The sequence below is a fragment of the Psittacula echo genome, assembly GCF_963264785.1.
Source record: "Psittacula echo genome assembly, chromosome: 6".
Taxonomy (NCBI): Eukaryota; Metazoa; Chordata; class Aves; order Psittaciformes; family Psittacidae; genus Psittacula; species Psittacula echo.
In genome coordinates, this window is record NC_137743.1 from 77,522,755 (window position 1) to 77,550,617 (window position 27,863).

At 41.2% G+C, this 27,863-nt stretch overlaps 1 protein-coding gene across 4 annotated transcripts in view; it reads right to left on the reverse strand.

The window, feature by feature from the left end:
• MYO1B (myosin IB) overlaps window positions 1-27,863 on the reverse strand; it is a gene marked incomplete at both ends in the record, with an annotated part of 100,174 nt that overhangs the window by 60,092 nt on the left and 12,219 nt on the right. For all 4 annotated transcript variants that reach the window (XM_080621399.1, XM_080621398.1, XM_080621397.1 and 1 more), the window contains 2 exons: window positions 2,754-2,848; window positions 23,253-23,368. In XM_080621399.1, coding sequence (XP_080477525.1) covers window positions 2,754-2,848; window positions 23,253-23,368 — 211 coding nt within the window. The remainder of the gene's footprint in view (window positions 1-2,753; window positions 2,849-23,252; window positions 23,369-27,863) is intronic.

Consider the following 27,863-nt stretch of genomic DNA (forward strand, 5'->3'; position numbering starts at 1 on the left):
GAAGGAATAATTCATATTATGCCCCATATGGCTATGAAAATTACAGAAGAGTCACAATTTCTACACAAATCTAAATCTACCAGAATGTTCTCTACAAGTAGAGAAGTTCAGAAACTCACAGCAATACCAGTACCGAACTCTTTTCTGAAGTCTGTACTCCTAAACAGAATCTCTAGCAATCATATTATAGGAACTTATTTAGATTATTTGATTATTTATTTAGATTGGATCTAAGGAAGAAATTCTTCACTGAGAGGGTGCTGAGGCACTGGAATGGGTTGCCCAGGGAGGTTGTGAATGCTCCATCCTTGGCGGTGTTCAAGGCCAGGTTGGATGAGGCCTTGGGTGGCATGGTTTAGTGTGGGGTGTCCCTGCCCATGGCAGGGGGGCTGGAACTGGATGATCTTAAGGTCCCTTCCAACCCTAACTATTCTATGGAACAACTTATTCTTGACACCGTCTCTAGACATATCAAGGATGAGGGGGTCATTAAGAGTAGCCAACATGGTTTTACCAAGGGGAAGTCATGTTTGACCAACCTTATAGCCTTCTATGAGGAAGTAACTAGGTGGGTGGATGATGGTAGAGCAGTAGATACGGTTTTTCTTGATTTCAGTTAGGCATCTGATACTGTCTCCCACAGCATCCTCATAGATAAGCTAAGGAAGTGTGGGCTTGATGATCAGGTAGTGAGGTGAATCAAGAACTGGTTGAAAGGAAGAAGGCAGAGAGTTGTGGTCAATGGGGCAGAATCTAGCTGGAGGTCTGTGACTAGTGGAGTCCCTCAGGGGTCGGTGCTGGGACCAGTGCTGTTTAATATTTTCATCAATGATTTAGATGAGGGAACTGAGTGTACTGTCAGCAAGTTTGCTGATGACACTAAGCTGGGAGGAGTGGCTGACACGCCAGAAGGCTGTGCTGCCATCCAGCGAGACCTGGACAGGCTGGAGAGTTGGGCAGGGAGAAACTTGATGAAATATAACAAGGGAAAGTGTAGAGTCCTGCATCTGGGCAGGAACAACCCCAGGTTCCAGTATAGGTTGGGGAACAACCTGTTAGAGAGCAGTGTAGGGGAGAGGGACCTGGGGGTCCTAGTGGACGGCAGGATGACCATGAGCCAACACTGTGCCCTTGTGGCCAGGAAGGCCAATGGCATCCTGGGGTGTATTAGAAGGGGGGTGGTCAGTAGGTAGAGAGAGGTCCTCCTTCCCCTCTACTCTGCCCTGGTGAGACCGCATCTGGAATATTGTGTCCAGTTCTGGGCCCCTCAGTTCAAGAAGGACAGGGACCTGCTGGAGAGAGTCCAGCGCAGGGCAACTAAGATGATGAAGGGAGTGGAGCATCTCCCTTATGAGGAAAGGCTGAGGGAGCTGGGTCTCTATAGTTTGGAGAAGAGGAGACTGAGGGGTGACCTCATCAATATTTACAAATATGTAAAGGGTGAGTGTCAGGATGATGGAGCTAGGCTTTTCTCAGTGATGTCCAGTGATAGGACAAGGGGTAATGGGTGTAAACTGGAGCATAGGAGGTTCCATGTGAACATCAGGAAAAACTTCTTTACTGTGAGAGTGACAGAGCACTGGAACAGGTTGCCCAGGGGGGTTGTGGAGTCTCCTATGTTGGAGATATTCAAGGCCCAGCTGGACAAGTTCCTGTGTGATGTACTCTAGGTTACCCTGCTCTTGCAGGGGGGTTGGACTAGATGAGCTTTTGAGGTCCCTTCCAACCCTTGGGATTCTGTGATTCTGTGATTCTATTCTATTTTATTTTAGTGTACACTTTTACTGAACACACATGTGTTTCCATGTTAGTGAACTGAAAAGGATTATATTACAAGATTATATTTCAAGCCTTCTCAACTGGATGTTACTAATCAGACAAAGACAAAGCTTATGCTTTACATTTTCACAAAAGGCTTGGAAAGCAGCTTCTTGTTATGCACTTTAAGCCTTCCTCAGTATAAGCATAAAAAGCTTCACATTTCTCAGATTCAAAGGAAAAATCTCCTAAATTACATGGAACAGATGTACGCGTTCACACCCGCCGTCTCTTTTGCAAGTACCTCAGCTTTAAACTGTTATTTCAGAAAATAACTGGCTTCTTTCTTTTTTAAGGCCTACCTAAAATGGTCTGCAGTTATGCAATCCTTACTTGATTTCTGCCATTCCATTTTAAAAATTAGCAGTCATTTTCAAGGCAATTCCAGCTTTGCCTGAGAAACACAGTGCTCTGGTACCTAAACCAATCTCAGAATTGCAGCTGAGCACAGCATGCTAAAGACTGATGAAATTTCCAAAGTAATCAGCTACTATTATTTATTTTCCATGGATAAATAGCATAATCCAGTTTAAATGCCTGTATTTATTAAAAGATATGCAAAGCATCAAAGGATTGTCTTCCAATCTAGAAGGCCACGAGCATTCAGTTTTCTCCATGTTTCCCACAGGGAGAGCCTGAAAGTTTTCTGGCCTTGCAATACTCTTATCACAAACCAGCATTACTTTTGTATGACTCTGCATGCGGAGGAGGACACTGTACTAACATGCAATAGGATGGCATCATGGTGACTATGTGAAAAACACTAGTTTATCTAAGTTTACATCTACACCAACAAGCCTGACAGCATTCATCTTCTGCAATTACTAGACACAAAAAGATACAGGTATCTCCCAACTCTTGCAGACTCTAGCATCACTTCGCAAGACTCTGAACAACATTCAGTGTTTCTCAAAAAGATCAAAACTGCTTATTACCTGTTTTCCCAGCTCCACTCTCTCCTGTAATAAGGATGCACTGGTCTTTGTCCTGGTCCCTTAAAGATCTATATGCTTCATCTGACAGAGCAAAGCTGCAGAGAAAGAGTCAATTGAGAATTAGATAAATACCAGCAATAACTACAATCTGTCCTTCACATCCAAAGGGGGGCAGAACTAAACAAAACTAAAATCAACACAAAAACCCAAGTGTCAATGTTCTCTAAGTGGTGAAACATTCACTTTTCAGAATACGAAGATCCACAGAAGCAAAATGGATACCTTTTCTTAGTGGCTTACTTAGACTTTCTCCAGGAACAAGGAAGCATAACCTAAGTTCTTCTAAAGATAGCAAACTCAAAATAAATTCACCAAATTTCAGGGACATTTTGAACAAAATGCCATATTTTTCATTGAACAAAACATCAGTGCATCAAAACGGTGTGTTCTGGCTAAAGATATTTACAAAGAAGGAAACAGGAGAATCTGAGGACTAAAAATACCATAAAATGTAATTTCTACTCTGGAAAGTATGAAGAAATCTCAGAACCTTATAAAATATTGAGCATTTCAAGCATTCGAGTATTGCTGGACTTTTGCATAAATGTGCAGAAGTGTTTCCCAGTAACTGTATTCTTAACTCAGTGAGGGTGATACCATGTAGTGAAATTAAAGAATATAGTAGGAATCAACAGCTTTTCAGTGCCAAAAATATCTTTTCACGGAGCTCTGAACATCATGACTCTGCAACTACTGGGCTACAGTTTGAATCCAGATGTGCTTTGTTGCTGTGCAGCACCATATATTTTGGAGAAATCCAGATGTGTTACTTATATTTAGTTTTCTTTAGTAGCAATTTTGAGACAGAGAACGGGTAATATTGATTTTGTTTCAACTGCATTCCATATTCAGTTCATGGAATAAAGAACTCTGGAAACTGAGCATTAGAACCCCTTGGAAAAACTTAAATGAGTAGTATATGAAAGAGGACATAAAATCTAAAGGAAAAAGACACACTTGCATTATACAATTTAAAGGAAAAATCTGGTAGCCAAACACAGCGTATTTTACACGAAATAAACATCTATTCCACAGACCAAGAGCTCTGTTAGATTACTGCACCTGGCAAAATATTTAGTGTTTGTATGTACTTAAAAGCAGATATTGTTTATTCCTTGGAATAAACAATCCATGTATGAAAACCAGAAATAAACTCAGGTCAACATGAAACGCATAATCATTGCAGGTTCAATGCAACATTTTAGAAACCTGATCTTCATTCTGTGACAGTTCAGGAGCTCTGCATTCAGCTGTAGTGCGAAGACAAGGGGCAATGGGCTCAAACGTCAACAGGGGCAGTTTAGATTGGATATAAGGAAGAAATTCTTTACTGAGAAGGTGGTGAGGCACTGGAATGGGTTGCCCAGGGGAGTTGTGAATGCTCCATCCCTGGCAGGGTTCAAGATCAGGTTGGATGGAGTCTTGGGTAACATGGTTTAGTGTGGGGTGTCCCTGCCCATGGCAGGGGGGTTAGAACTGGATGATCCTGAGGTCCTTTCCAACCCTAACTATTCTATGATTCTATGATAACTTCAAATAAATCAAGTATTTGTTTTTAATAATCTAACCATATAGTGCTTTCACAGGCAACCACAGGCCCTTTAAAGATAAGCAAGCTCTCTGTCATGAAACTAACTGGGGGTACTATGGATAACACAATGCAAGCAATGAGAGCCCTATAGAGCCTTTTCTAGTATACTATAGTTAGTTCATACTATTGCTACCACTGTCCTTTAGCTCAGGCAGTTCTTCCTGGCTTTGCTCCCCCCCAAAAGTTTACGGAGGGCATGTCATATTGTCCACAGTTTATCATCATGTCCATATGCAACACTGTGTACACTTCCTCATCTCTCATCAGTATTAGATTCATCACATATTTGATTATTTGGGGTTTTTATTTTTATGGTTGCACCATGTTCTCAGCTCAGCAATCCTGCAAGAGACCAGCAAACCAAGCGAGTAGCACTCTGAAAAGGTTGGAAAACAGGTAAATGAAATACCTTACGGCTCCTTTACTGCTAATCACACCTCTTCCTTCCTCTCTAGCTCTTGCCAATGATGCTTCTGTCATTCATTCCTCCCTCTTTGTGTTCCTCTCCTGTCCTCTCCTGCAGCCTGTCTAGTGATATGACCAACCCAGAGGTCCATCTATCTCACTGCTTTTCTCACTCACTTACATTGTCTAAGGGATCATTCTTCTCTCTGCACAGATGCTTGGGCCATCCATTCAACAACCAGGATCATTAACTCCTTTTGATCCATATACCATTGAATCTGAATTAAGACTCAAACTTAATACTGCTATGGTGATTGAAGCACTGGAACTCAGTAGCTCAACTGGAAGAGAAAACGTGTTTACGAGAAAGTAACAGGCTGTAATGTTTTTAGCATTACAACAAAGTCAATTTGTGATGCAGCCAATATGCTGGAGAACTAGAAAAAAATAATGTTCTACTGCTGCTGAGAGACCATGACACAATTTCTGGCATCCACATTACTGTCCAGAATCCAAACTACAGTAGCAGCGACACTTTACCAGACTCTTACAGGACATATTTAGGAAATTAGTTAATATTTGTTGAACACTGCTGCAGGTAGATTTGTAAATTCAAGAGTACAATGTGTGGCACTCAGAAAAGCTTGTTCCAGCACACATTATGTTTCTTTTTGCAAGCCAAAAAAAAAAAAAGAGTAGGATGAAGAGGAAAGAAATTAATCTGCAAGGAGCATTCACAGGCCAATTGAGAAAACATTAATACCAATGCCATGGTTTCCATGGGTTGACTGAGGGAACTGTCTTTCAGCAGGAAGGTGAGATGCTGAGATGTTTTCAAACTTGCAGACTGGATGGCTGTCCTTCAAACAATCTCAGCCATCAACTAGTATTTCACTGTTGAAACAACCTTCTTGGCAGCAGCCTCACACCGGAAAACAAAGTCAGCATCAAGCACAGAGAAAGTATTCTCTCTGTTGATACAATGAGTTATGAGTTAATCAGCTTAGTAACCATCCATCTTTTCTAATACACTGAATTTTAGTTTCCCAACAGCCCCTGACAAAATACATTTTACTGCTTGATGTATTTATTAAGTCTGCCTGCATTGCACAAAATCATGTTTTTTTCTCTTTCCACAGAGAAACTGAGAGTCTAATACTGCAACACGATGGAGGAGAGGGTGGGATTTTATCCAGTTCTGGTTTTATCCAATCTAGTCAAGAGACACTTGGCATACATTAGCTTTTCCTCCAATCTAAACAATCCAGAAAAGCCTAATATTTCTCAAGTGTATCAACTATTATCTGCTACAGACAAAAGAAAGTAATTTCAAAGGAAGTTTTGTGTATGCACTTATCAGAAGTTCCCCAATCGAAGTGTTCTAAAATCTACCTCTGACATTTCAACCACTCTTCCAACAATCACATTGGAGGAGACATAACCAAGCTTGGTTTTAAATAACTAAGATTTCTTTGTTTTTCTGGCATTGCATATACAGCATTAGACACACTCATGTCAAAGTCTGAACAAAGAACTTTACCTCAAAGTAAAAGACAGATCTCCTCATTTGTCCTGTTGACTTTCATGGCACACCATAACAGCTCACAGTCCTTCTGTGAGCAACAAAGAACAGAAGCACCCAAACTTTGAGTCTTCTGGTTCAAACTCTATTTGATCCAGAAATATATTTTCATCCTATTCCCTGATTGTTACAAACTTAGAAAATAATTTCATTTAAGGTCATTTCAGTTTAACACATTTTAATGATCCACAGACCACAAAGAATCCTTCTATTCTTTTCCTTTTAGCAACATTAAGAGAAATGGCTTTGCAAAGTAAACATTTGCAACTATAGGTTTAAACCACATACCACTCGTTGAGCCACCTCACTATTACAGAACCTAAGTTGAGAATAGATTCTAGTTTAAAAGGCAGTTATAAACCATGTGTTTTGAATTATCTGGTGAGTGTGTCAGCATGTCGCTTAGCGTACCTTATAATAAGCTCTCCTTTGATTTTTTAGGTTTCCATGAATGAAGATGACATTCTCCTACCACAACACACAGAAATACTTACTGGAGTTCTCTTTTAGCTAAGGCTTAAGTATAGAAGCAATCTGAAATTGAAGCACTACCCACACCTAGCTCAGGAAAAAGGCTCTGCTTTTTTATAGCACGGCTTTTTCAGCCCCATAGCTCCAGATGGCCAGACCTGTCACAAAGTCCTAAACCAAAAGGTCTAACAAAGTAAAACACCAAACAGGCCTCTGTCAATTTTCAGCAGCACAACAGCTTCTCTGTGCTCTAACAAAACACCATGGTCAGGAAGAGACAGGTGCAAGGTTCCCACCCATTCACCCCAAAACAAGCATCTAGTGCTAGCGCTTCAGATGAATGCTCAAGATTGCACACAAGGGGCAAAAACCTTGCTCTTATTGTCATAAATCCAGCCCACAGGAGCAGCTCCTCTACCATCTTTTTCTTTTCCGCTAGAATCACAAGGATCAGAATTTGCCAGCGATTGGTACTTCTTTCCACTATCATTTTCACTCTTCCTCTCACTTCCCTGAGCATTCTCAATTCACAGTAATTAGTTAACACTCTTTCAAACTCTCTCTGATTGCCTTCTCTTGCACACTGAGTCAACTCCCTCATCCCATTTTCATTGGCTGGTGCTTTGATTGCAAAAGTCTCAATCCCCATTATAAAACACTTATTGCTTAGTCTTGGCTTGCCACTGCCAATTTGTTTGACACTTTCAAAAGCAATTAAGAAAAGCTCTCTTCTTGACAGTTCCAGTTGCTCAGGAAGCAGAGCCCTGGTACAACTTCATTTCTGCTCAACTGTGTCTAAAAACAATGGCAGGATACTAGAAGTCAGTGGTTATCAAAGACTATATACCACGCTAGACTAAAAAGAACATTAAAATGTAAACTATTGTCCTGGGTTCAGCAGCAGCAGTCATTTTTTCTCCTTCTTAGTGGCTGGTGCAGCGCTGTGGTTTTGACTGTCGGCCTGGGAACAGAGCTGATAACACTGATGCTTGGTTTGACCAAGGACTTTGTGAGTCTCATGCTCTGCCAGGGAGGAGGAGAAGCCAGGAGGAAGCAGGGACAGGACACCTGACCCAAACTAACCAAAGAGGTATTCCATACCACAGCACGTCATGCTGGGGGATGTAAGTGGGAGTTACCTGGAAGGGCAGGCTCTGCTCGGTCGGGCTCGTTTTCGGCGGGTGGTATTGTATTCTCTTCCCTTGTTATTTCCCTTATCACTATTGTTATTGGTGGTAGCAGCAGTGATTTGTGTTATACCTTAGTTACTGACTGTTCTTATCTCAACCCGTAGGAGTTACATTCTTTCGATTCTCCTCCCCATCCCTCCAGGAGGCAGGGTGGGGGGAGTAGAAACTGCGTGGCTGACTTGCCGACTGGCTTAAACCACGACAACTCTATATGCATTTTTAACGTAAATTTTACATAAAATGTAATTTGCACTAATTCTTTAAAGTTTAATTAAAAGCATCATTCAAGTTCTCTTCCTGGATGCAGAGAAGTGCCCAGTAACAGACTAACAAATTATTTCCTCCTCTCACAACACGCAGTGGGAAAACATCAGGATCAGAGTTTGTTTGGTTACAAAAACTCCTAATAACCTAAGCTAGGAACAATGGAAGCACATTTTATAAAGTGCTTTGAGGCTTTACATTGTAAATCATCACTATTTGCTATATATGTTCCTCCACGCCCATTGAAGCTCAGTGGAAAATTCACCATTCAGGAAAAACAACCGTAAGAGATTATTTATCGTATTAGCTCATAGTGCAGAATCATTTAATCTAATTGCCCTGAGGACAAAAAGTGTACTCCCATTTTCCATAATTACAAACTGTCTCATGTTCAGCACTTTGACACACTTGAAAAGAAAAGGTTGATTAGCCTGCCATTGGAGTGAATAAAGTAACAGCTAAATTGACGGAGCATCAGCTAGGATAGACCTTCACAGGCAAGCAGCTGCTCTTTGAAAAATGCCAATCAGGAAGAAAATAAAACAAGTTTTAACACCAGGATAAAGAGGTGTGCTAAGGCAGATGGAAAGCCTTTTCTTCTATTCATACTCTCCAATTTTATTCTCCTGGTGAGCAGAGAAATCTGTTTTATCAACAATACTATGTGGCTAATATACACAGCAGAAAGGTACCTCCTGCGTACACTTCCCCACTTTGTTATTCATGTTAGCAAATGTGACGTTAGTAGATGCAGAATAAAGCCCAAAGCTGTGCTAATCAGAGCATTTGATTTATAAGAAGCGGATGCAATTTATGGAAGGCAAGGGAGAGAGGGGAAGGGAGGGTGAAGAGGACAGACAAAGCCACTCTTGATTTTCACAAGTAAACCACTTTGAAACACAGGCTGATATTAAGTCAGAGAGATTTATTTTCTGTTCCAGTAGCCTCGGAATACCCTCCAACTCTTATATACACATGGCAGGTTTAGCAGGAGAATTGACTCTGGCCAGTATTCTGAGGTCTGGACAAGAAGAAAATGTTCTTTCTGAAAATCTTGTCTTTCTCAGGATGAAGCAGATTTCAGACATTGCCAATGGACTTTGCCTCAAAAATGTCCCTACAGAGAGGTCCAGACAATGCCTCTTCCCCAAATACCATGTTTGCAAAACCTCACAGCTCACCATAGCCTGCTCTGTCCCCGATCCTTTTCCCTCTCAGGATGCCACACATTTCCCCTCCAAACAAGGAGGAATCAGTTTTGATCACCTCCTTTCTACTGACAATCCAAAAAGATGCAGTTTTTTGAAAGCCAGCAGTGGTCTTTTCCCAGCACTGTCCACAAAAGCCAAAAACGCAGCCTACGATTTTCTGCCTATTTCAACATCTAAGGCATTTCTTTAGAGCTGCACATTAGTATGATGGAAAACAAGAGGGGCCTTTTGCCAGGAGACTATGACCCAGCTGTGGCATCATTTTCCTTCAACCAGTGCAAAACAGGATCTATGAAGCTTTCTGATGCAGACAACAAAATAATTTCTCCCTCTACATTTTAGCAAACACTATCAACCCCAGTGAGCGAGCCCACATCACATTAAACAGCCCAGTCCTGTAAGCTGGCAGTGAAATACATCCCGCGGACTGTCAGTAGAGAGACCGGGGCACGGGTCCAAGGTTGGGTCCTCCAAAGTAATCTACTATGGTGGCAGAGCAAGGAGGCAGAGCTTTGGTTCTGCACATAACCAAGCCGACAGGTCTGCCTCCTGTCCTGGTAACACATTAACCATGGAAAGCCCACTAGGGCATACCAAACTGAACTAACACGGCCCCGTGCCAGCTGTACACACCACAAACAGCTGCAGACAAACAACAGGTATACCTCGTGACTTCATTTGCCTTAAGGAGGGAATTTAAATATTTAACTCTTGTTCAGAACAGGTTCCTGTTGTCAGCTGAAGCGAACAGATGCATAAACCAAGGTGGCAGAGGAGGGGTAGCAAGTATCTTCATGTCATGAGCTTCTCAAAACAGCAGCTTGGCTTGGATTCACCCTTGACTACTCCCATTCCTTGAAGTTACACCAGCCAGCTGGATGCCATGTAACCATCACCTCCTCACCCATACAAATATATAAATAAAGCCCATGGGTTTAACATGAGCGAGTAACTCCCATTTCAAGGCACAGCATTAACCAGATGAGTTTGGAACCAAAACGACCTCTCACCCCACATATCAGGCTGTGTTACCCAAGGCACCAACCAGATCCTACACAATCACACAGGAGGACACAGCTGGGCCTCTTACAGTCCTACAGCAAATAAGTCTGTAACGTGCACTGCAATAATTGTAAGTTGCTTGGGAGAGACAAGGCGTTTCTGTTTGTGAAAACAATAATTTTACTGGCCTATGATATCCTTGAAGAGAAGTACAGGAAGTGTTTTCTACTGCTTTATTGAAAACCGTATTTAATTAGATATGGTTTATTTCCCAAGATAATCAGCACTTGCACGCTTGGTTTAATGACTGCCTAATCCAGCCAACTCCTTACATTCAGTGGGTTTATTGCAAAAGTATACGCTGAGTCTTTTTGGTAGCCATTTCTGCATTTGGAACTCCAGACTTTTGCATGAACTGCCAGCCTGACAGCACTACACAAGCCTGCAGCCTCCTGCCAGGAAAGCAGTTTGATGGCACACCAGAAACATCATTGGTGACTGGTTTGGTCTTCTCTATGGGCCTCCCCAAGCTTTGCAGTTCCTGAGATTGAGCTTGTGAAAAATTAGGATTTATTCCACTAAAAAGCACATTCCCCAGTTCAAATGGAGTAGCAAGGGGTCAGACAGCTGAACGGGAAACAAAGGAAAGCGAGGTGCAAACTGATTTGCCGTGCTTGGCTTCTACCAGAGTTTAACTAGAGGGCACAAAATGCTTTAAACTCCCAGTTCGCTGTTTCATCTGCATACTAGCAGATTTGAATTGCACCTCTAAGCTGTTGCATATATATGGAAATGAAGGGCTGGCTGGACAGGGAGTTAAAGGGGGAACAGAGGAAAACAGTCCTTCCCCTTCCGTGCTGAAATAACCAGACTCTCAATACTGCACAGAAAATTGAATTTGTTTTTGTACCTAATACAGAATATGTCTGAAAAATAGGGAAGTTTATTGGTCAAACACATGTGCTCAGCTCATGTCAGCTTTGGCCAAAGTTTACATAAAAGAAATCTTTTACTGTAGAACAAGACACACTTTGAGTATGCTCCTGCACTGTGTGAATAGTACGCTAAAACTCCCCAATAAAAGTGCAATTCAGCTGGACTGAAATGATGAAGCATAATACATACTCCACCAAAATAAAACACTCAGAAGCAATTACTCCTCATTTTTAAAACACAGACTGTGGCTAAACACAGGTCCTTATAATTATCCATAGCTATTTCAGAAAAAAAAAAATAGGCCGAAAGTAGAGGTTAAGTGAAATATGTAGAAGAAAAGACTCCATAACCCTATTAAAGGAACAGTGATCATTATAGCTTGGCTCCTCCTGCACAGATGGGAATATACCGTTAGTTGCTTATTTTTCCTTTTCTTTTTAAATTTATTTTTTAAATAGGAAGTATCTTTGGGCCTTATAGTTTGAGCTTGTTCAAACCAGGGGCAGAGCACAGATGCTCCATGTAAAAATGACAGCTTTTGATCAATTTGCAATTGATCTTGCAAATGAAACCATGAGAGATCTGGGCTGGTTGTGAGGTTTTCCTGAGGCAGAGGAGTGGCGAGTGCTGCTCTTAGGACTTCACGAGAAAAAACGTTTAGCAAATAGGCAGTGTACCATGCTGCTTAGCAAAAAGAAACACCTGCTTTTATTTGCAGCCCTAAGAAGCATCACCCTCAAGTCAGAAGGCAGAAATGAGTTATTTCTGCCTGATGCAGCGGGAGCAGAGATATAGCAAGTCAAGTTTTGGCTGCGACAATAAGCATGCATTGCTACCATGTGCTCATGCAGGGACTTCTCTCTCTGCAAATAACTTTATTGCAGAAGTATAAATAATGTCAGACAAGCTTGCTCTACTCTGCTAACTGAGGAATGACAAACAAATTTATTCCTTTATTCTAAAGTAATTAAACATGTTCTAGTACTCAGGGGAAGAAAACCAGTCAAGTGTCCAGTTTAACATACTCACTCTACAGAAAGGGACATGCTTTCACAGGTCTCATCTCACAGGACAACAGCATACTGTAGCACAACTAAACTCCAGAATGCTGCACCTACCTAAGAGCTACGGCACACCACATAAAAAGATATATTTTGGAGTGACTTCATAGTTCTGCCTGGTGAGATGGGTAAAGGAATGGCAGTCATGCATTAGTGTCATAGACTGCAATGGAAGACAACATTTCGCCATCAGAAAAAATGCCAAGCGCTGCACCAAAGTCACTTTACAATTCTGAAGAAACAGAAGTATTATCACATCCTTACAGCTTTTGTAGGCTGAAGCAAGTTGCTCATCATCAGATCTGAAACCTAGGCTCTGTAACTCAAAAGCTAGCATGCAGCTGCCCACAAGTTTAGCAGAAAAAACAGTGACAATAAAAGTAATGCAGTTATCTGGAAAACATCTGATGGGCAATGTCAACACTATGAAATTACATAGGTATGTTGCTACTTCACTCAGAGGAGTTAAGTAACTCTTAAGTCCTCTTCTTAACAAAACTACTTGGTTTGTTAAGTTGGACAAGGCTGCTTCTTTTTTGCCTCCCAGTTCTCTTTTCCAAATAAAACACCTCTATGGACCCCTGCACAAAGGATGCACTAAAGCTTATCTGAGCTTCTGAGAGCTTGTTAGCTCAGGTACAACATCAAGCTAAAGTGTCTATTCAGTCTATAAAAAGGCACTTGCTTAAGTTTGTGCATGAGATTTGTGTGTATATATATATATGTTCAAAATTATCTTTCCACGAATGGTCAAAGCAAGAAATGAAAAGCCTTCTTCAGACTGCTCAAACACTAAGTTTCAGTTTAGCCCCCATGGACTATTTCCAGGGATGATGTATTTCATCTGTGTCCTTGGTCGGTCTGATGGTACTTGAGGAGGATGACAACTGCACACATTTTTTTTTCCCTTGTGGATACATCCTCACTAAGAATCATCTTGGAGTAACTATGATCAGTTGTGGTTGGAACTCTACAAGATCTAGCAACTAAAAGTCATTTCTGCAGTGTATAAAAAGGAAGCTGTATACAAGAAAAATGCAAATTTGGACTAATTTACTGAAATGACCACAATTAAACTGCCTTTGTACTTCAGACCTTTGTTTGTAAAGCCCAGTCCCAGCTCTCTTATCTATTCAAAACATAAGTAAAAGATTATTCAGTGTGCTAGACAGTAAATATTAAGACTGTGTATTTCCTGATTCATAACATGAAAAAGTTTATCTTTAATAACCCAAACTACATTAACTATGATGTACCCAGAGTTGAAGAAATCAGAGCCTTTTCCATGAAGTTGCCAATAAGAAGAGACTGAATCAAAAATGTTCTATGTCTAAAGGTGGTATAAGAGCTGGAATTTTACTGAAGTGTCTTTGAGTCTTGTTTATGCTGCATCTAAAATCATGACAAAGGCTCCTAGCGTAGCAGATGGGCATTTCCTGGTGTGTTATAAACTGCTAAGGGGGAAAAAAAAAAAGAAGAAAAGACAACCATTAAACACAATGAGACACTTCCAATGAAAGGACAACAGATGTTCTTAATTGCAATTTGAAATCCCAGATCTTAAGGGAGTACCATGCTGCCCATTCAGGAAAGGCATAATGAAAATATGAAATCGGATTTCTCTCATTTCTGACAGGGCTTCTACCTGCTCTCATTTTTCCAGTCTGCATTTAAAAATTAAAACACAGCAGTGCCTCCTTTATAAGTACTTCTCATTCTTTCCAGCATGTAAAAAGTCCCAAAATCCTAATGAAAAGAAAAATGAAGCTGTTGGATCCTTTTTTAAAAATCAGGTTACATTTAAGGCTGCATAAAGCACTCAAAAACGCTTTTATTTCCACGTCCTATCATAACATCAGTCAACTTTCTAATCAGAACTCCATTTTGTTAAGAACACAAAAAAGGCTAGTCTGAGTTCTAGCCCAGACGTACAAATGTAGAGCTGGAAGGAGAACTGTTTGAAAGGTTGAGAAGAGACAAAGAACAGTTCTTTGTCTGCCCAATATGGAGAAATGCCCTATAAAACTGAACAATTACTGCAGATCCTTTCTTTTAAGTGCCCGCTTAATTCAGTCATCCCGAGTGGATTCCCAAGCCTTTTGTGTATTAGAGGGATCCTACTTCAGGTGAAAATGCCAATTAATTTTTAAAGAATCTCAGCATTTTATGTCCTAAAAATACCAATGGCATGTGAACACAGGCCAGAACACTCTAGTTCCAGGAAAATGAGAGAAATGGGATCTGGCAAAGAAGTCACCATTAGTTTAGACTACTGGCGCATTAACACACATCTCCAGCTATCCAACATACATTAAGGCTTTTTATTCTTTCCTTTTTTTTTTTCTAATTATCTTTGTTCTACCAATCTAGCCAAATCCTGAACTTTTTTACACTTACAAATAAACACAGACTATACCAAATACACTGACATGCAAAAAAAAAAACCCCAACGAAGAGAGATCATCACAGATAACTAAAAACATTTGACTCTCGATCCCCAACATGACTGAAGTCAAATGTGAAAGTATGCTGTGTATACAGAGGTATGAGTAAATATTTGAAAACAGTTCTGAAAACAAAGTTATTTTGTGGAGGCTCCAAGCCAGCAGTTAATTCATGAAGGATGCCCCAACATTATTTTCCTTCATACACCATGACGACAATTATAAAGTTACAGAAGCATCTGGAATAGATCTGGAGTTAAGTGGGTCCCTTACAAACTTGCCTTGTTTTAAAGGTACCCGATTCTTGCATTTTTGCAAGCTTCTTCAAGAAGCCCGCTGGACACGTGAGTGTTGGCCAGGACCACACAAAGCTCTCCAAATGAGAAACTGATGGAGGAGCCACCGGAGCCAGGTGGGTCCTGCCCAGAGAGGGGGGCCTCTGGCAGCAGGGCTGCCAGTACTGCCAACTGGTATGGCTGTGAGACCGACACTGTTTGTGAGCCAGGGGAACTGGTGCTTTTGGGTAACCTTGTCAGGGCAACGTATGCTGCTGTGGCTTCTGAGGGACCAAAAGATGCTGGAGCGTGAGACCAGAGGCAGAGTCCTTTCTGCCTCCTGGGGTACTTGGGAGGACAGCCTTGGCAGTGTTCAAGGCCAGGCTGGATGGAGCCTGGGCAATATAATCTCGTGTGAGGCATCCCTGCCCATGGCAGGAGTGTTGGAACTAGATGATCCTTTCCATCCCTAACTATTCCATGATTCTATGACAGTTTTGCCTTGATGCTTTTTCTATTCTGTGTAGTCTATATACACTCCTTAGCTTAGGGAGTGTTTAAATGCCTCAACAACATAAAAATCCACCTAGACTCCACAGCACCAGACTGTCTGGTGTCTGGGTGAGCCTGGGTGCAGGCAGCTCTGGCCACTCCACCCTACCTGTGCTAAAGCTCTGCAGCTACACCCAGCATCGTATGTTTGCACACTGGAAATCCCGTGTCCTGGACACTTACAGAAGAATGGCAGCACCAGTGCCATATAAAAAGAATTTGAAGGGCCTTTTCATTTCTTAATTGAGGCAGCACTAGAGGACCAGTGGAAAGGCTCATTCCAGCGAACTTTGGAATCCCATCTAAATGTCACTCCAGACCATTCAGAAGCTAAAATAAAGCACAACATTCATCTATACACTGCTTTTCCAGGCTGCTTATATTTCTTGGGTGTTGCTTGCATTTTTTGAGCCTCTTTACAACTGCACATCCTGCTATAAATCAGTTCCTGTATTATTATCCATTATTACAAAATTTCATGCAATCTAATACCAGCAGCAAACAAGCAACTACTGCTCTTGTCAATAAGACTATACTCACCTCTGAAGCACCGAGGTGAGAGAGGTGGCTGCACCATGTGCTATCCAAACCAATTAAAACAGCCCTGCTCAGATTACAGGAAAAAGCTAAATTCATTGTTGTATGTGAGAGAAACCTTGCTTTACACCCTCAGCCTTCCAGTTCAGCCATCACTTCCAAAGCATTCTTCAGGGAATCAAACAGCCATTCCAATATGGCCACATCACAGCTGCTTTCCTCAAAACTGTCTTCTCAGAAGGACTTCTGAAATCTCCTACCAAGTATAAAGTTTAGGAACCTGTGTGTCCCATGGGTGGTGTGCCAGCAGCCTGCAATAGAAGAGGCTTTTCTCAGGCATGAAGTCCTTCTGACTCGTGAAGGAAGTGTGATGCTTCATCCCCTTTTCATCTATACACTTGAGGGATTTATATCCATGGATACACCATATCCAGTACTGCCTCTCTATAGAGGTTAAGCAAGTAATAAGTTTGACTCCTTCCAAAATAAGACTCCAATATTCTCTGTAGGGTTTTTTTTACGCCTTCTTTTTTCAACTCGTTCCTAGCATGGGTTTAACAATTAGGTCCTGGCAGTCCTTCCTAATTGCTATTTATGATTTCTGTCAGCCGTGGATGTTCCCTCCCTGCCCAGCGGTTAATTCTGCCAACTAACCATTGAAGTGATCATTTTCCCTCAGCTATGAATCTCTGAAAGAGGCACCCTGCTAAGCCACACGAGCAAGTTCAAAGACTGAGCCTGTGAAGGAGTCAGGAGCTATTAGAAATGATAATTGCTAATAATTGCTGTGAGGTGAACAAAGCCATGGTGGGGATTTAAAAATTAAAATAAAAATTAAATAATAATAACAACAACAAATAAATAAACAAATTAACCCCTCCAAAAAAGCCCAAACCAAAATTAAAGCAAATGAAGATAAGAAAAGGGCAAGCTGGAAAGGAAATGTTAAAAAAAAATACTAGAACAATAAAGGACACTAAACTATAGCACAGGCTCTCACCCCACCATCCCCTTCTTCAACAATGATAGCTACTGTGTATGTTAAAACTCTGCTACCTATAGGGAAAAGTTTAGTTTTACATATAGGCAAAACCTATCCTTCACAGCTGGGGCTTTATCATGCCCTTCAGACAAGAATATTTGCTTTAAATCAAGGAGGAAAAAGAGCTACTGTAACCTCGGTGTTTCCAAAGACATGCAATCCTGGAATACCAGCAAAAAAAAGCCAGAAGCAAAAATGTAACTTCTGTATTCACTGCTTACACCGGCTCAAAACTTGTCAAGGAAACAGCAAATTGTATCTGTTGTCAGAGTAATTGCAGATACCTGCAGGGTGACGACTTGTCCCAATAATTACTAATCTGATGAACACTGAAATGGGAGACATTAGTAAGCTCCTCATTCTTGCACTGCAATAGACATCAGGTTGATGTCTTTGTATCCTATGTAAAGGCAAGCTGGTTTTCATCAGTGACCTGCAAAAGTTTCAATTGTATGAATTTGAAAGCTTTTAATCCAAAAATAGTAACAAGTAAACAAAATATACAGCAACATTACGTAAGTGGAATTAAATACATGTTTGATAAGAGCTATTTGCCTGTCTTCAGCTATTTGCCTGCTGTCCCAGTTATTCACCATAAATGCTTCAGTGCATAGCTGAAAACCACACACTGACTCCGAACTCTTATTTGCTTGTAGCTTGCTGTTAGCAGGACAGTTGCTACGTTCTATTTTTGCCCCTCCACTTAAAATAACCTGTGATTCTTCTGATGTGAGCAGGTAAAGGCTTTTCAGAACATAAAGGGGAGCAGAAAAACACCCTACCTGCCAGAGACAGAAAGCTGACAGGAGCAAAGAGCTGATGCTAAGATAGGAAATGCAAGAAAGCACTTACTCTGCAATCCCTTAGAGCAAATCTGTAGCTAGTAGGAAAGTGATGGGGCATGATGGTTACAAATAAATGGTATGATAAGTGATTTATTGCCTATTGGCTTCCCTTCAAAGATGCCAACAGTTGCCTTTGTCACTGGTGGAAGTCAGTGTAAATTAGCAAGATAGACAGCCTGGTTCTCTCTCATGTCTAGCTCACCCAACAAGGTAAGCAAAGTAGCAATTACACCAACTGAAAGAGTAATTACATCAACTGAAAGAGCAGAACAGAAGTGTAAGGACAGCACAAATCAAGCAGCAAACTGTTTGAACACTGAAATGTCATACTCTGCCCTGTGAAGTCAGGGACAAGTTTGATCCTGCCTTGCAGATAAAGACAAAGCCAGCAAGATTAACAAAATGTTTTCAAACAATAATTAAAGAGCTTGGTAAACTTCCTATTACAGCTATGAAAATAGCCAGAGACTATGAAAACAAGCATTCCAGGAGACCTAGAGAAGTAACACTTTATTACCTGATGTCACAACAACAGTGGTGCATTTAGACAGGAATGAACTATTAGAACAAAATCCCTTTGATCAAGTATAACACTATATATAATTTTATCAGGTATAACAGGATCCCGAATCACCTGAACAGAAACGTTCTCACAGCAATTCAGTTTGGCTGCCCATGCAGTGTGTGCCCATGGCCTTACTCCAGTCTTCAAAGATCATTACAATAACAAAAACTAACTAAAACCCAGCCCTGCTCAAACCCCGCAATTAAGAATTAACTGGCGTCACTGAAAGCGTCAGTCACTCTCACAGACGCTCTTGAGGAAACACAGAGCAGATGACTCCGTGTTCACTCCCCTCCTCTTTCAGATTACACCTAAGAAAACTCATGGACAGATTTTTCATTCCCGTAGGTATGTTTCCTTCGGTGACGATCTATGGGAAAAATGTCTTAAGGTACGGAATTCCTTCATGTCATTATACACTTCTCTTTTTCTTTCTGTTTTCATTTGCTCACCAAGCCCACTATTTTACTGGGACAGTTGGTATTCTCAGGCATATCCTCCCTACACCAATCCCTCACACTGAAACCCCTGCATGCACCTCAAGCAGAGACAGAAGGTCATACAACACTGCTGGTAAATAATCAAAACATAACTTAGATTCCTTGGTTTCCCAGGAGCTCCCACATAGAGCCAGAGCTCTGGGAATATCCCATAGCTGTCTCATCTAGAGATGCTGACACTTAAAACCTGTGATTCCCAAACCTGAATTCTCTCCAAAATCACAGACCTTGGAGAATATGAGCAATCGTGCCAACAGGTGACAGCATGTTTATTTCTGATGGAAGACTTGATGCCATACAGACCTGGTTTCTATAGGAATCTCAAACCAAACCACTGCTAGAATTCTCTTGTAATAAATTGTTTGCATTTTTCTAGCTAACACTGGTAAGAAAATTAGATTGATTATTTGTAGAAAGGAGATGCTGAAGTACGAAACGCGCTATATATCATTTTATTTCTGGGTCATATGCATTAGTTTCCTTATAAACGGTCAAGAGTTTTGCTTTGCTCAGGAGGACACAATAGGAACCAAAAGTCTTTTCCGGAAGCCCACTTAAATGATACAGCGAGCTTACCCACAATCAATTCTTCTGAAGAGGCCAGGGCTCAGTGGAGATTTACACATCAAAGAAAAATCAGTATGTACATCTCCACAAATCAATGTTGGTTTTTTACCCCCACGTCACAAGAAATACCACAAATTGCAATTTGTGTCTCTGTAGCTCTTCATTAAAGTTCCTGAGCAGCTAAAAAAACCACCTTGAGGATTGCAAGGTCTCTATGGAAGTGTAGCAACCTCCCCAGATATGCCTGAACCCTGTTTTTAACTGTAGCCTGCTACTGCCCAATCAGTCAACCCTGGAATTAGCTGCAAGCTCCAAGGCTGCAATGATGCCAGCTCTGTCTCAAACCCAGTCCTTGGCCTGCACTGACCAGCATGGTAAGTAAGTGCCCCACTGGTGAACAGCCCAGGCTTGGCTGCAGCAGGACTATATGGACACCCTGTAAGCCCACCTCATGGTCTATTGACTAGCATTCAAGTACCACCTCTATGTTCACAGAGTGAACAACTGGACTGGCATGAATCCTTACGCTACAGTCCAAGGCACTATACATTAAAAGGGATGAAAAGTTGTTTAGGCTTGTCAGAGATGGCATAAGGCAGCCTACACTGCACTTATTTCATATACCTACAGTATTTAAAAAGTATCTTTTAAAGATGGTGAAAGTTTACCAATTTTAGCACAAAGTAGTCATTTTGTGCTCTTGATTCTGCAGTTCTCGTAAGAATCTACAGACAAGGGGGAAGGGAAGCAAGGTGATCATAAAGGATCATTTTATACTTCTACAGTCTGAGAAGAAAACACTGTGTAAAAGAAACCATAAGAAACACTATTTCCTAATCCTGTATGTTTAAAGATGTTTTGTCTACTTAGCAGGTGTCAGAAGACAAAATTTTCATACAGCAGCTAGATCAAATGAAGAAAATTGGTGGAGAGATCCTATCTGTTCATGACAAATTAGTCTTACACTTTCAATGACTTGGCACTCTATCCAAACTTGCAAGCGAAATCCATCACACAGTCGAGATGACCTGACATAAGTTTAAAAGTCAACATTTTCTCACTCCCATCTACTGCTCTTAAAGTGGTTTTCTAGTGTTTTTGGACTCCAGAAGTTCTTGCTTTGAGACAGCAGCCTGACCATACAATTATTGTCAATAGCGATGTATGAAGTTTATGAAACATTTTTATACCAAGCTAAGACTCTCAAAATACATACAAGAATGACTGTTGAGCATTTTTATTCTGGAAGACCATCCCTCAACAGAGGAAGAAAAATGTGGAGGTCAATATATTATTATGTACTTGATTCAACATGTAACCAAGTGTCGTGGTTTAAGCCTGTAACTCAGAATCACGCAGCCGCTTGCTCACTCCCCCTTCTTCCTCACCCCCGCTCCTGGAGGGATGGGGAGGAGAATCGAAAGAATGTAACTCCCACGGGTTGAGATTAGAGCAGTCCAGTAGCTAAGGTATAACACAAATCACTGCTGCTACCACCAATAATAATAATGATAAGGGAAATAACAAGGGAAGAGAATACAACCGCTCACCACCCGCTGACCGATACCCAGCCCAACCTGAGCAGTGATCTAACCCTTCCGGGTAACTGCCCCCAGTTTATGTAGTGGGCATGACGTGCTGTGGTATGGAATACCTCTTTGGCTAGTTTGGGTCAGGTGTCCTGTCTCTGCTTGCTCCCAGCTTCCCCTCCTCCCTGGCAGAGCATGAGACTCACAAAGTCCTTGGTAAACACCACTTAGCAACAATTAAAAACATCGGTGTTATCAGCTTTGTTCCTAGGCTGAAAGTCAAAAGCACAGTGCTGCAACAGCTACTAAGGGGAAAACTGACCACTACTGCTGAAGCCAGGACACCAAGTACATAGCACTGACTTTCAGAATGTCAAACTAACTCTCAGATTTTCTTTTTAAAATCCTCCATCATATGACAACAAATTTTATGCAGCTGAACAAAGTTAGCAGAGCAGAAAGTTCTTTTAGCAAGCAACTGTGTTAATTTAGCAAGCAATTGTGCTTGCTGAACAAAAGCATAAAGGAAGAAAACCTGAACATAGCCAGAGTTCAGATCCAAGAGGGCCAAGACCTACTTGAAAGTTTTTTGATCTGACGATTTTGCTCTTTGCATTTTAGCCAATGTATCTAGATAAGTTACAGATGAAGTGTGAAGGCAAAATGTTAATCAGAACAGAATAACTTCCAGAACTCTTTCCGTTCATAGTTTGCTTTTAACATAAAAGCTAACGCTGAAGGAAGATGCATAAATGTATGGCCATGTTTAGGCACTTATCCTATCACTGATCACTCAAGTCAATCTCCTAAATATGTGACTGAAAAGTCAGGTGGCAACCTCCCAACACACTGGAAACACTTCTTTATCCTAGTGTCACGACAAGGAGAGAAACAGCTGGCTTTAATCTCATCACTATGATGTTGAACAAGATAAAACCATTACTGCAACATACAGACCTTGAAGACCAGTACCTCATTTTCAGCCATACCACCCATACCCATGATCAGAGTCTTGTCCTATTATGGACAGGACTTAACAACATTCCATTACTCTCAACAATTACAACCAAATATATTACATTATATGGGTCATGTCTGTTCTCTATAACCACAAGAAAAGGCCTCCGACTTCTCTACAATATGCACCCCTGTAGAGGAATTGCAGAAGGTGAATGAAAGTCAGAATAAGAGCTTAGACCTACTTCCCAGTCTTCTATTTCTAAATTTCAACTTAAAATTTGTATCATATGCAAATCGTACTTTGCAATATTGTATGTCTGTATATATGCTGCATATTTTAGCCTTAAAATTTGCATTATATATTCATGACACTTTGGCTGACCTCTTAGAATGGGCTCATTTCCACCCACCACAGAGGAGACCAAGCTTTTATTTCCCTACAGTTACCATTCAGACACATCCAATCTGTTTCTGCATTCATCACAAGGGCTTTTTCATTTTTTGCATTGTGCAGAGAGAAATTTAGAGTTTCAGATATCAAAAGTAACACTAAATGACTCAAACATATTTGACACTTGGAGGCCTTCACAAGGCAATCTGGACTTTGTAAGAAACAGATTTCCCTGAAAGCAGACTACTTTACAATGCAGTAATAAAGGCTACTGCTAACAATTAGAGGAAAACGTTCCGAAATGCATATACCAGGATCTTAATAGATGAAACAGAAAGAGCAGCTCATCTTGACTTCTCTTTAAAATAAGGATGAACTAATAAAAACTCATTTTGGGGGAGTGGCAGGGTGATGTTTGCTTCGTTTGCTCTAATCAACACAGACCTTTAGAGGAGACAGACAGCTGGCACCATCTGTTGCAGGACAGAATGAAAACTAAAACTTCTTCATTGTACTTACATGTGAGGACTGAGTTCATAAAAGTTTCGGTTTCTGTATTCTTCCACTTTCTCAGGAGTATAAATGGGTAGAGATCTGTAGGGGTTTATTGATATCACCACGCTACCAATGTAAGTCTGTTGAAGGAAAACAGGAAAGTTATCATGGATTTTACTTTTAACATACTTTTGCGGCTTATATATTATTGTCCCATTTAACACTCATGCGAAATCAAACACCCTAATTCTAGCAATGAATAAAATAGGTACATACGCTCAGAAACACCTTTTAGGTCTCTCTCAACAATCACCAAGCAGCTATTCTACATAACAGCAAGCCTCTTGTGAACATATTTTAAAAGAAAGCCCAATCTTACATATTTACGTGACAAAATTCAGCTGGGAGAGGGAAAGGAAAAAGGACACAGATGTCCCTGAAGAACCGCTCCATCTGCATGGCAAATGTCACAGGAGCTTTGCTGCAGCCCTCAGGCACTCATACAAAACCATGTAAAGCAAGGCCAGGGTTGGACTGCACTCCCTCATCCAAGGAGGAGCTTCACTCTATCTCTTCAAAGCCTCAGGCACAGAAGAGCTTCACAGAGAGGAAACCTGAAGGCTAATATCCTCTGACAGGTTTCTGTCAAAGGCATTTATTGTTAGGATTCAAGTCAGTCAAAGTCCTGCTGTAGTTCCTTAGCAGACACGAAGCATGATTTTCATTTCCAGACTCTACACGCACTTGGAAAGCAGACGGAGTAACGCATTGTTTTACTCTGTAAGGTCCCACTCACTGCTGAGCCGAATGAAGACTGATACCGTACACCATGATTACCATGTCAGCACATGACACAATTTACCTGCCCTCATCAAGCCTACTGGGAGGTGCCCTGCAGCTTCCTACACCTCGCCCCAGCTGCAAAGGCTGCATTCGAATATACCAGAGTGGCTTAAAATGCCAGACCCCCATTCCACCCTGCCTGCAGGTACAGATCAAAGATTAATTAAACCCAAGTGTTCGGTATCTCTTTCCACAACCAGGAAAGAAACAAATAACAGGTGGCGAAATACAATTTTCCAGTAACCAGGGGCATCTTGGGAGGTGTAAGGGCTGTACACAAAAGCCAAAGGTTCCCGTTATTTGGATTACATTTGCTAGTAGCTACAGAAGTAAAGCAGTGTTTTTTATATACATGATTCTTTGCAGTGACACCTTGCAATCATTATTTGGATTTCTCTCCACAACTTTTGTCACAGAAGTAATATGTGCTGTAATATGCATTTTGAAAGGGGAGCAGAGGCATGAGGAGTGCAAGCTACTCACCAACAGGTTCAGCAGAGCACTGAATTACCTCCACAGCTGCAGTCAATATTAATTGCTGCAACCCTCCCCTGTTTAACTTTCCTGCCTAAAACAATTCTCTGCTAAACGCTAACTAAATCTGGTCCTAAGCAGGAAGCTAGGAGGGCAAGATTTCCTATTTTCTATAGCATGCATATGCACAGGCAAGCTGTGAACCCCCATGGCGTTTTCTGTCCTGTTTAAAACAGAGTTGAGCAAACTAGTCTGCAGTGATAAAATACGTAGCATGAGGCTTCCAGAGACTCTTGTAGTTAACCCTTGTAGTGTTTACTACCCACTGGATGAAACAGAAGCAGTCTCTGCAGACAATTCATTGCACAACTGCTGCTATGATGAAACACAATACTTCACTAATTGGCCTCAAAACTCACCATCCCTAAACATACACCTTCCCCCCCCTCCTTCAGAACTGGCCAGAAAACTTCTGCAGAACATTTCACCCCATGCATCTGAGCCCAGAACAGAACAGATACCCTAAAAACAGCCTGGTTTCACCCCAAAAGCCCACGCAGAGCCCGATGACCTGGAGCAAGCCTGAAGTTGTCTCCCATCTTGGCAGCCAGGCTACAACTCAAAGCAGCACAACTCCAATCTGCCTCGCACTGCAACAGGATAAAAATGCCCCTAAATGCATTCAGATACTGACTGTTGAGAACAATCCCTAAATAATTCAGATTTCTGCTAATTTCAAACACATGCCACAGTGTATGATTATGTATATATATTTTCTTCAACTACTGATAAAAAAAAATTGTCCTAGTTTTGTGTTCATCCTCCCCCTAAGGAGGAAGATGTTTTCCATCTATGTCTAATGTCTTTGGCTGAACAAGAAGCAAATGCAAAAACTGCCTTTGTACAGAATCTACTTTGCTCTCTTTAACACATGCAGCTTTGGCCACTTGCAAGTCTACAGATTCTTGCTAAGAGTAACAGATAGTCAAGGGTAACAGTCAAGAGTAAGAGGCTTTCTAGCCTTCACAAGTGCATGGATACCCCACTTAGGACTCTTTCCTGATAAAACATTAATATGTTGATTTGTTTCCTCCTAAATCCTTACAACTTGTGAATTCAGCCTGTCGTGAAATCCATGCTGGAAAGAATCAGCAGAAGAGAGACAAAGACCAGATCTTTAGGATTGTATTTTGAAACAGAAATTCTTTGAAACTTGAAGACTTGCCCTTTTCAGCTCGTCTGCCACCGTAACAGCATACAATGCAGTTGCTAAGTTCCCTAAAGTACCCCAAGATGCCAAGGTAGAGAAAGATGAGTGAAAGCCAAATCTTTGATTTTTAATTTTGAATACAGGCATTCAAATGAGATTTATTTAGAACCATCTCTTCATGGCTAAGTATTGCTTAGACAATGTATTTTGGGAATTCAAGTCAGCTGTTTATTGTCAGACATGAACAAATACAGACCATTTCCTAAAATACCAATACTTCAAAAGGTCAGATGGCTATACAGAAACAAAGACATACTCATGTCCATTTTAAACACTACGGCAAACCATGCTAAGCAATCATTGTTTTCTGCTGCAAAGCTGCTTACAAGAACTAATGCATTTCCTCTTCTAAAAATGCCAATATTTCAAAGCTGATGCTTAATAGCTACTTGCTACTGGTGGTCTGTGAGATTCCACATAACAGGGATAAACAGATCCGGAAAATAGCTTTCCCACATAACATCTGCCTTCCCACCAGAACTCTATTATAAACAAACAACATAAATGGCTTAAATCCTTGAGCAAGGGACAAGCATAGAAACATTCCAGTGATGAAAGAAAAATGCCAAGAGTAGTGGGAGACCATACTGTGGCACTCCAGAGACTAAAGAGATCCTTCATTTTCCCTGTTTAAGGAAAAAAAAGTAAACCCCAGAGGAATGGCCTCATGACGATGAACGCACAGAATGCAGGCAGGAGATTCGTTTCTTTCTTGGCTTTGACATGGTCTGATTATGCAAGTTTGGACAAGATCTGCTGTCTCCTCAAGTTTTGCTAACCAGAGACTCTTGATAATACTCCTTCCTCCAAATTTCTACTTTAATGCAATAACTCACAAAGGAAAATTCTACCTCCTTGGCATGTTTGTCCAGAACCCAAACCAAGAGTACTCTCACTCGTTGTTTATCAGTCCATCTGTCACGTAGTAGGGCAACGCTGTAATGGGCTAACATTTCATCTGAGCAAAAGAGCATTGAAATGTCTATCAGGTCAAATGTCAGCACATTCTGCATTCTCCACAAAAACAACACATACAACTCATTCCTGTTCAGCAAAGGGTTTAACACCCCAAGCAGGAAGAAAATTCCAAATCACAATTCAACTGGAAAAGACGATAATATCTGTTACACATCACTTCTAAGTACTGTTGGAGATGCAATGATCAGGACACTTTGATGCCCGATTTTCTCCCCATAGGACTCAAAGCCAACATAACCTCTTGGGGCAAGATACTGCTGCTACTTCAAGCTTGTATGTGCCTTGCCAAGCCGCCTGTGCCTTTCTAACCCAAGCAGCTTTAAGACTGGCTTAAGAGGAAGCCTGAAATAGCAAGACAATAGGAGGCATCCATTGCTTTAGGAGAAACCTACAGGCAGCAAGCAGCCTGTTCCCAGACAAGCACTGGGGAAAGCTATTGCTAGAAACCGGCAAAATGCCTAAACCCCCTGTGGACATTTTAGCTGAGAGGTTGCAAAACCCTTGCAGAGAGGGCAGGAAAAGGTCCCAAAACACCTCCGCAGCCACGACTTACCCGCACTATGGTAAAATCTGATACACAAGGAAGAGGCAATACAGGCCAACTCAAGAAGGGGAGCTTTTAGAGCACCACTAAGTAGAGCTTATGGGAGAATATTTCACACGCTGGGATACAGCATATTAATAAAGCTATTTCTCCTTCTGGTAAAGTTAGTCTTGCAATACCCCAAGGACCCAGAAGAGAGAATATTGCAGCTGCAGAAGCCAGGGAACATTACTGAGATCAGTTGAAGCTGCAGCATAGGAGTCATTGTACAGCCTGCTCCACATCTTTAAAAGCTCCTCTGCATTTGTAGCAAAAGCAACCTTCTGCAGAGTTTAAAATCATTAAGCATCTACACAGATTTGCTGCAAACCTGGAAGCGCACACTACATCACTTTTGTCAGCTCTATTTAAAAGAAACTCACTGCTTCTTACCCATGGTAGCTAGTAACAGACCAAATTGCTACTGCACACAAGTCACTCCAGCCTTAAAATACCCAACTGCTAATGTACCCTGCAAGTGTGCTCG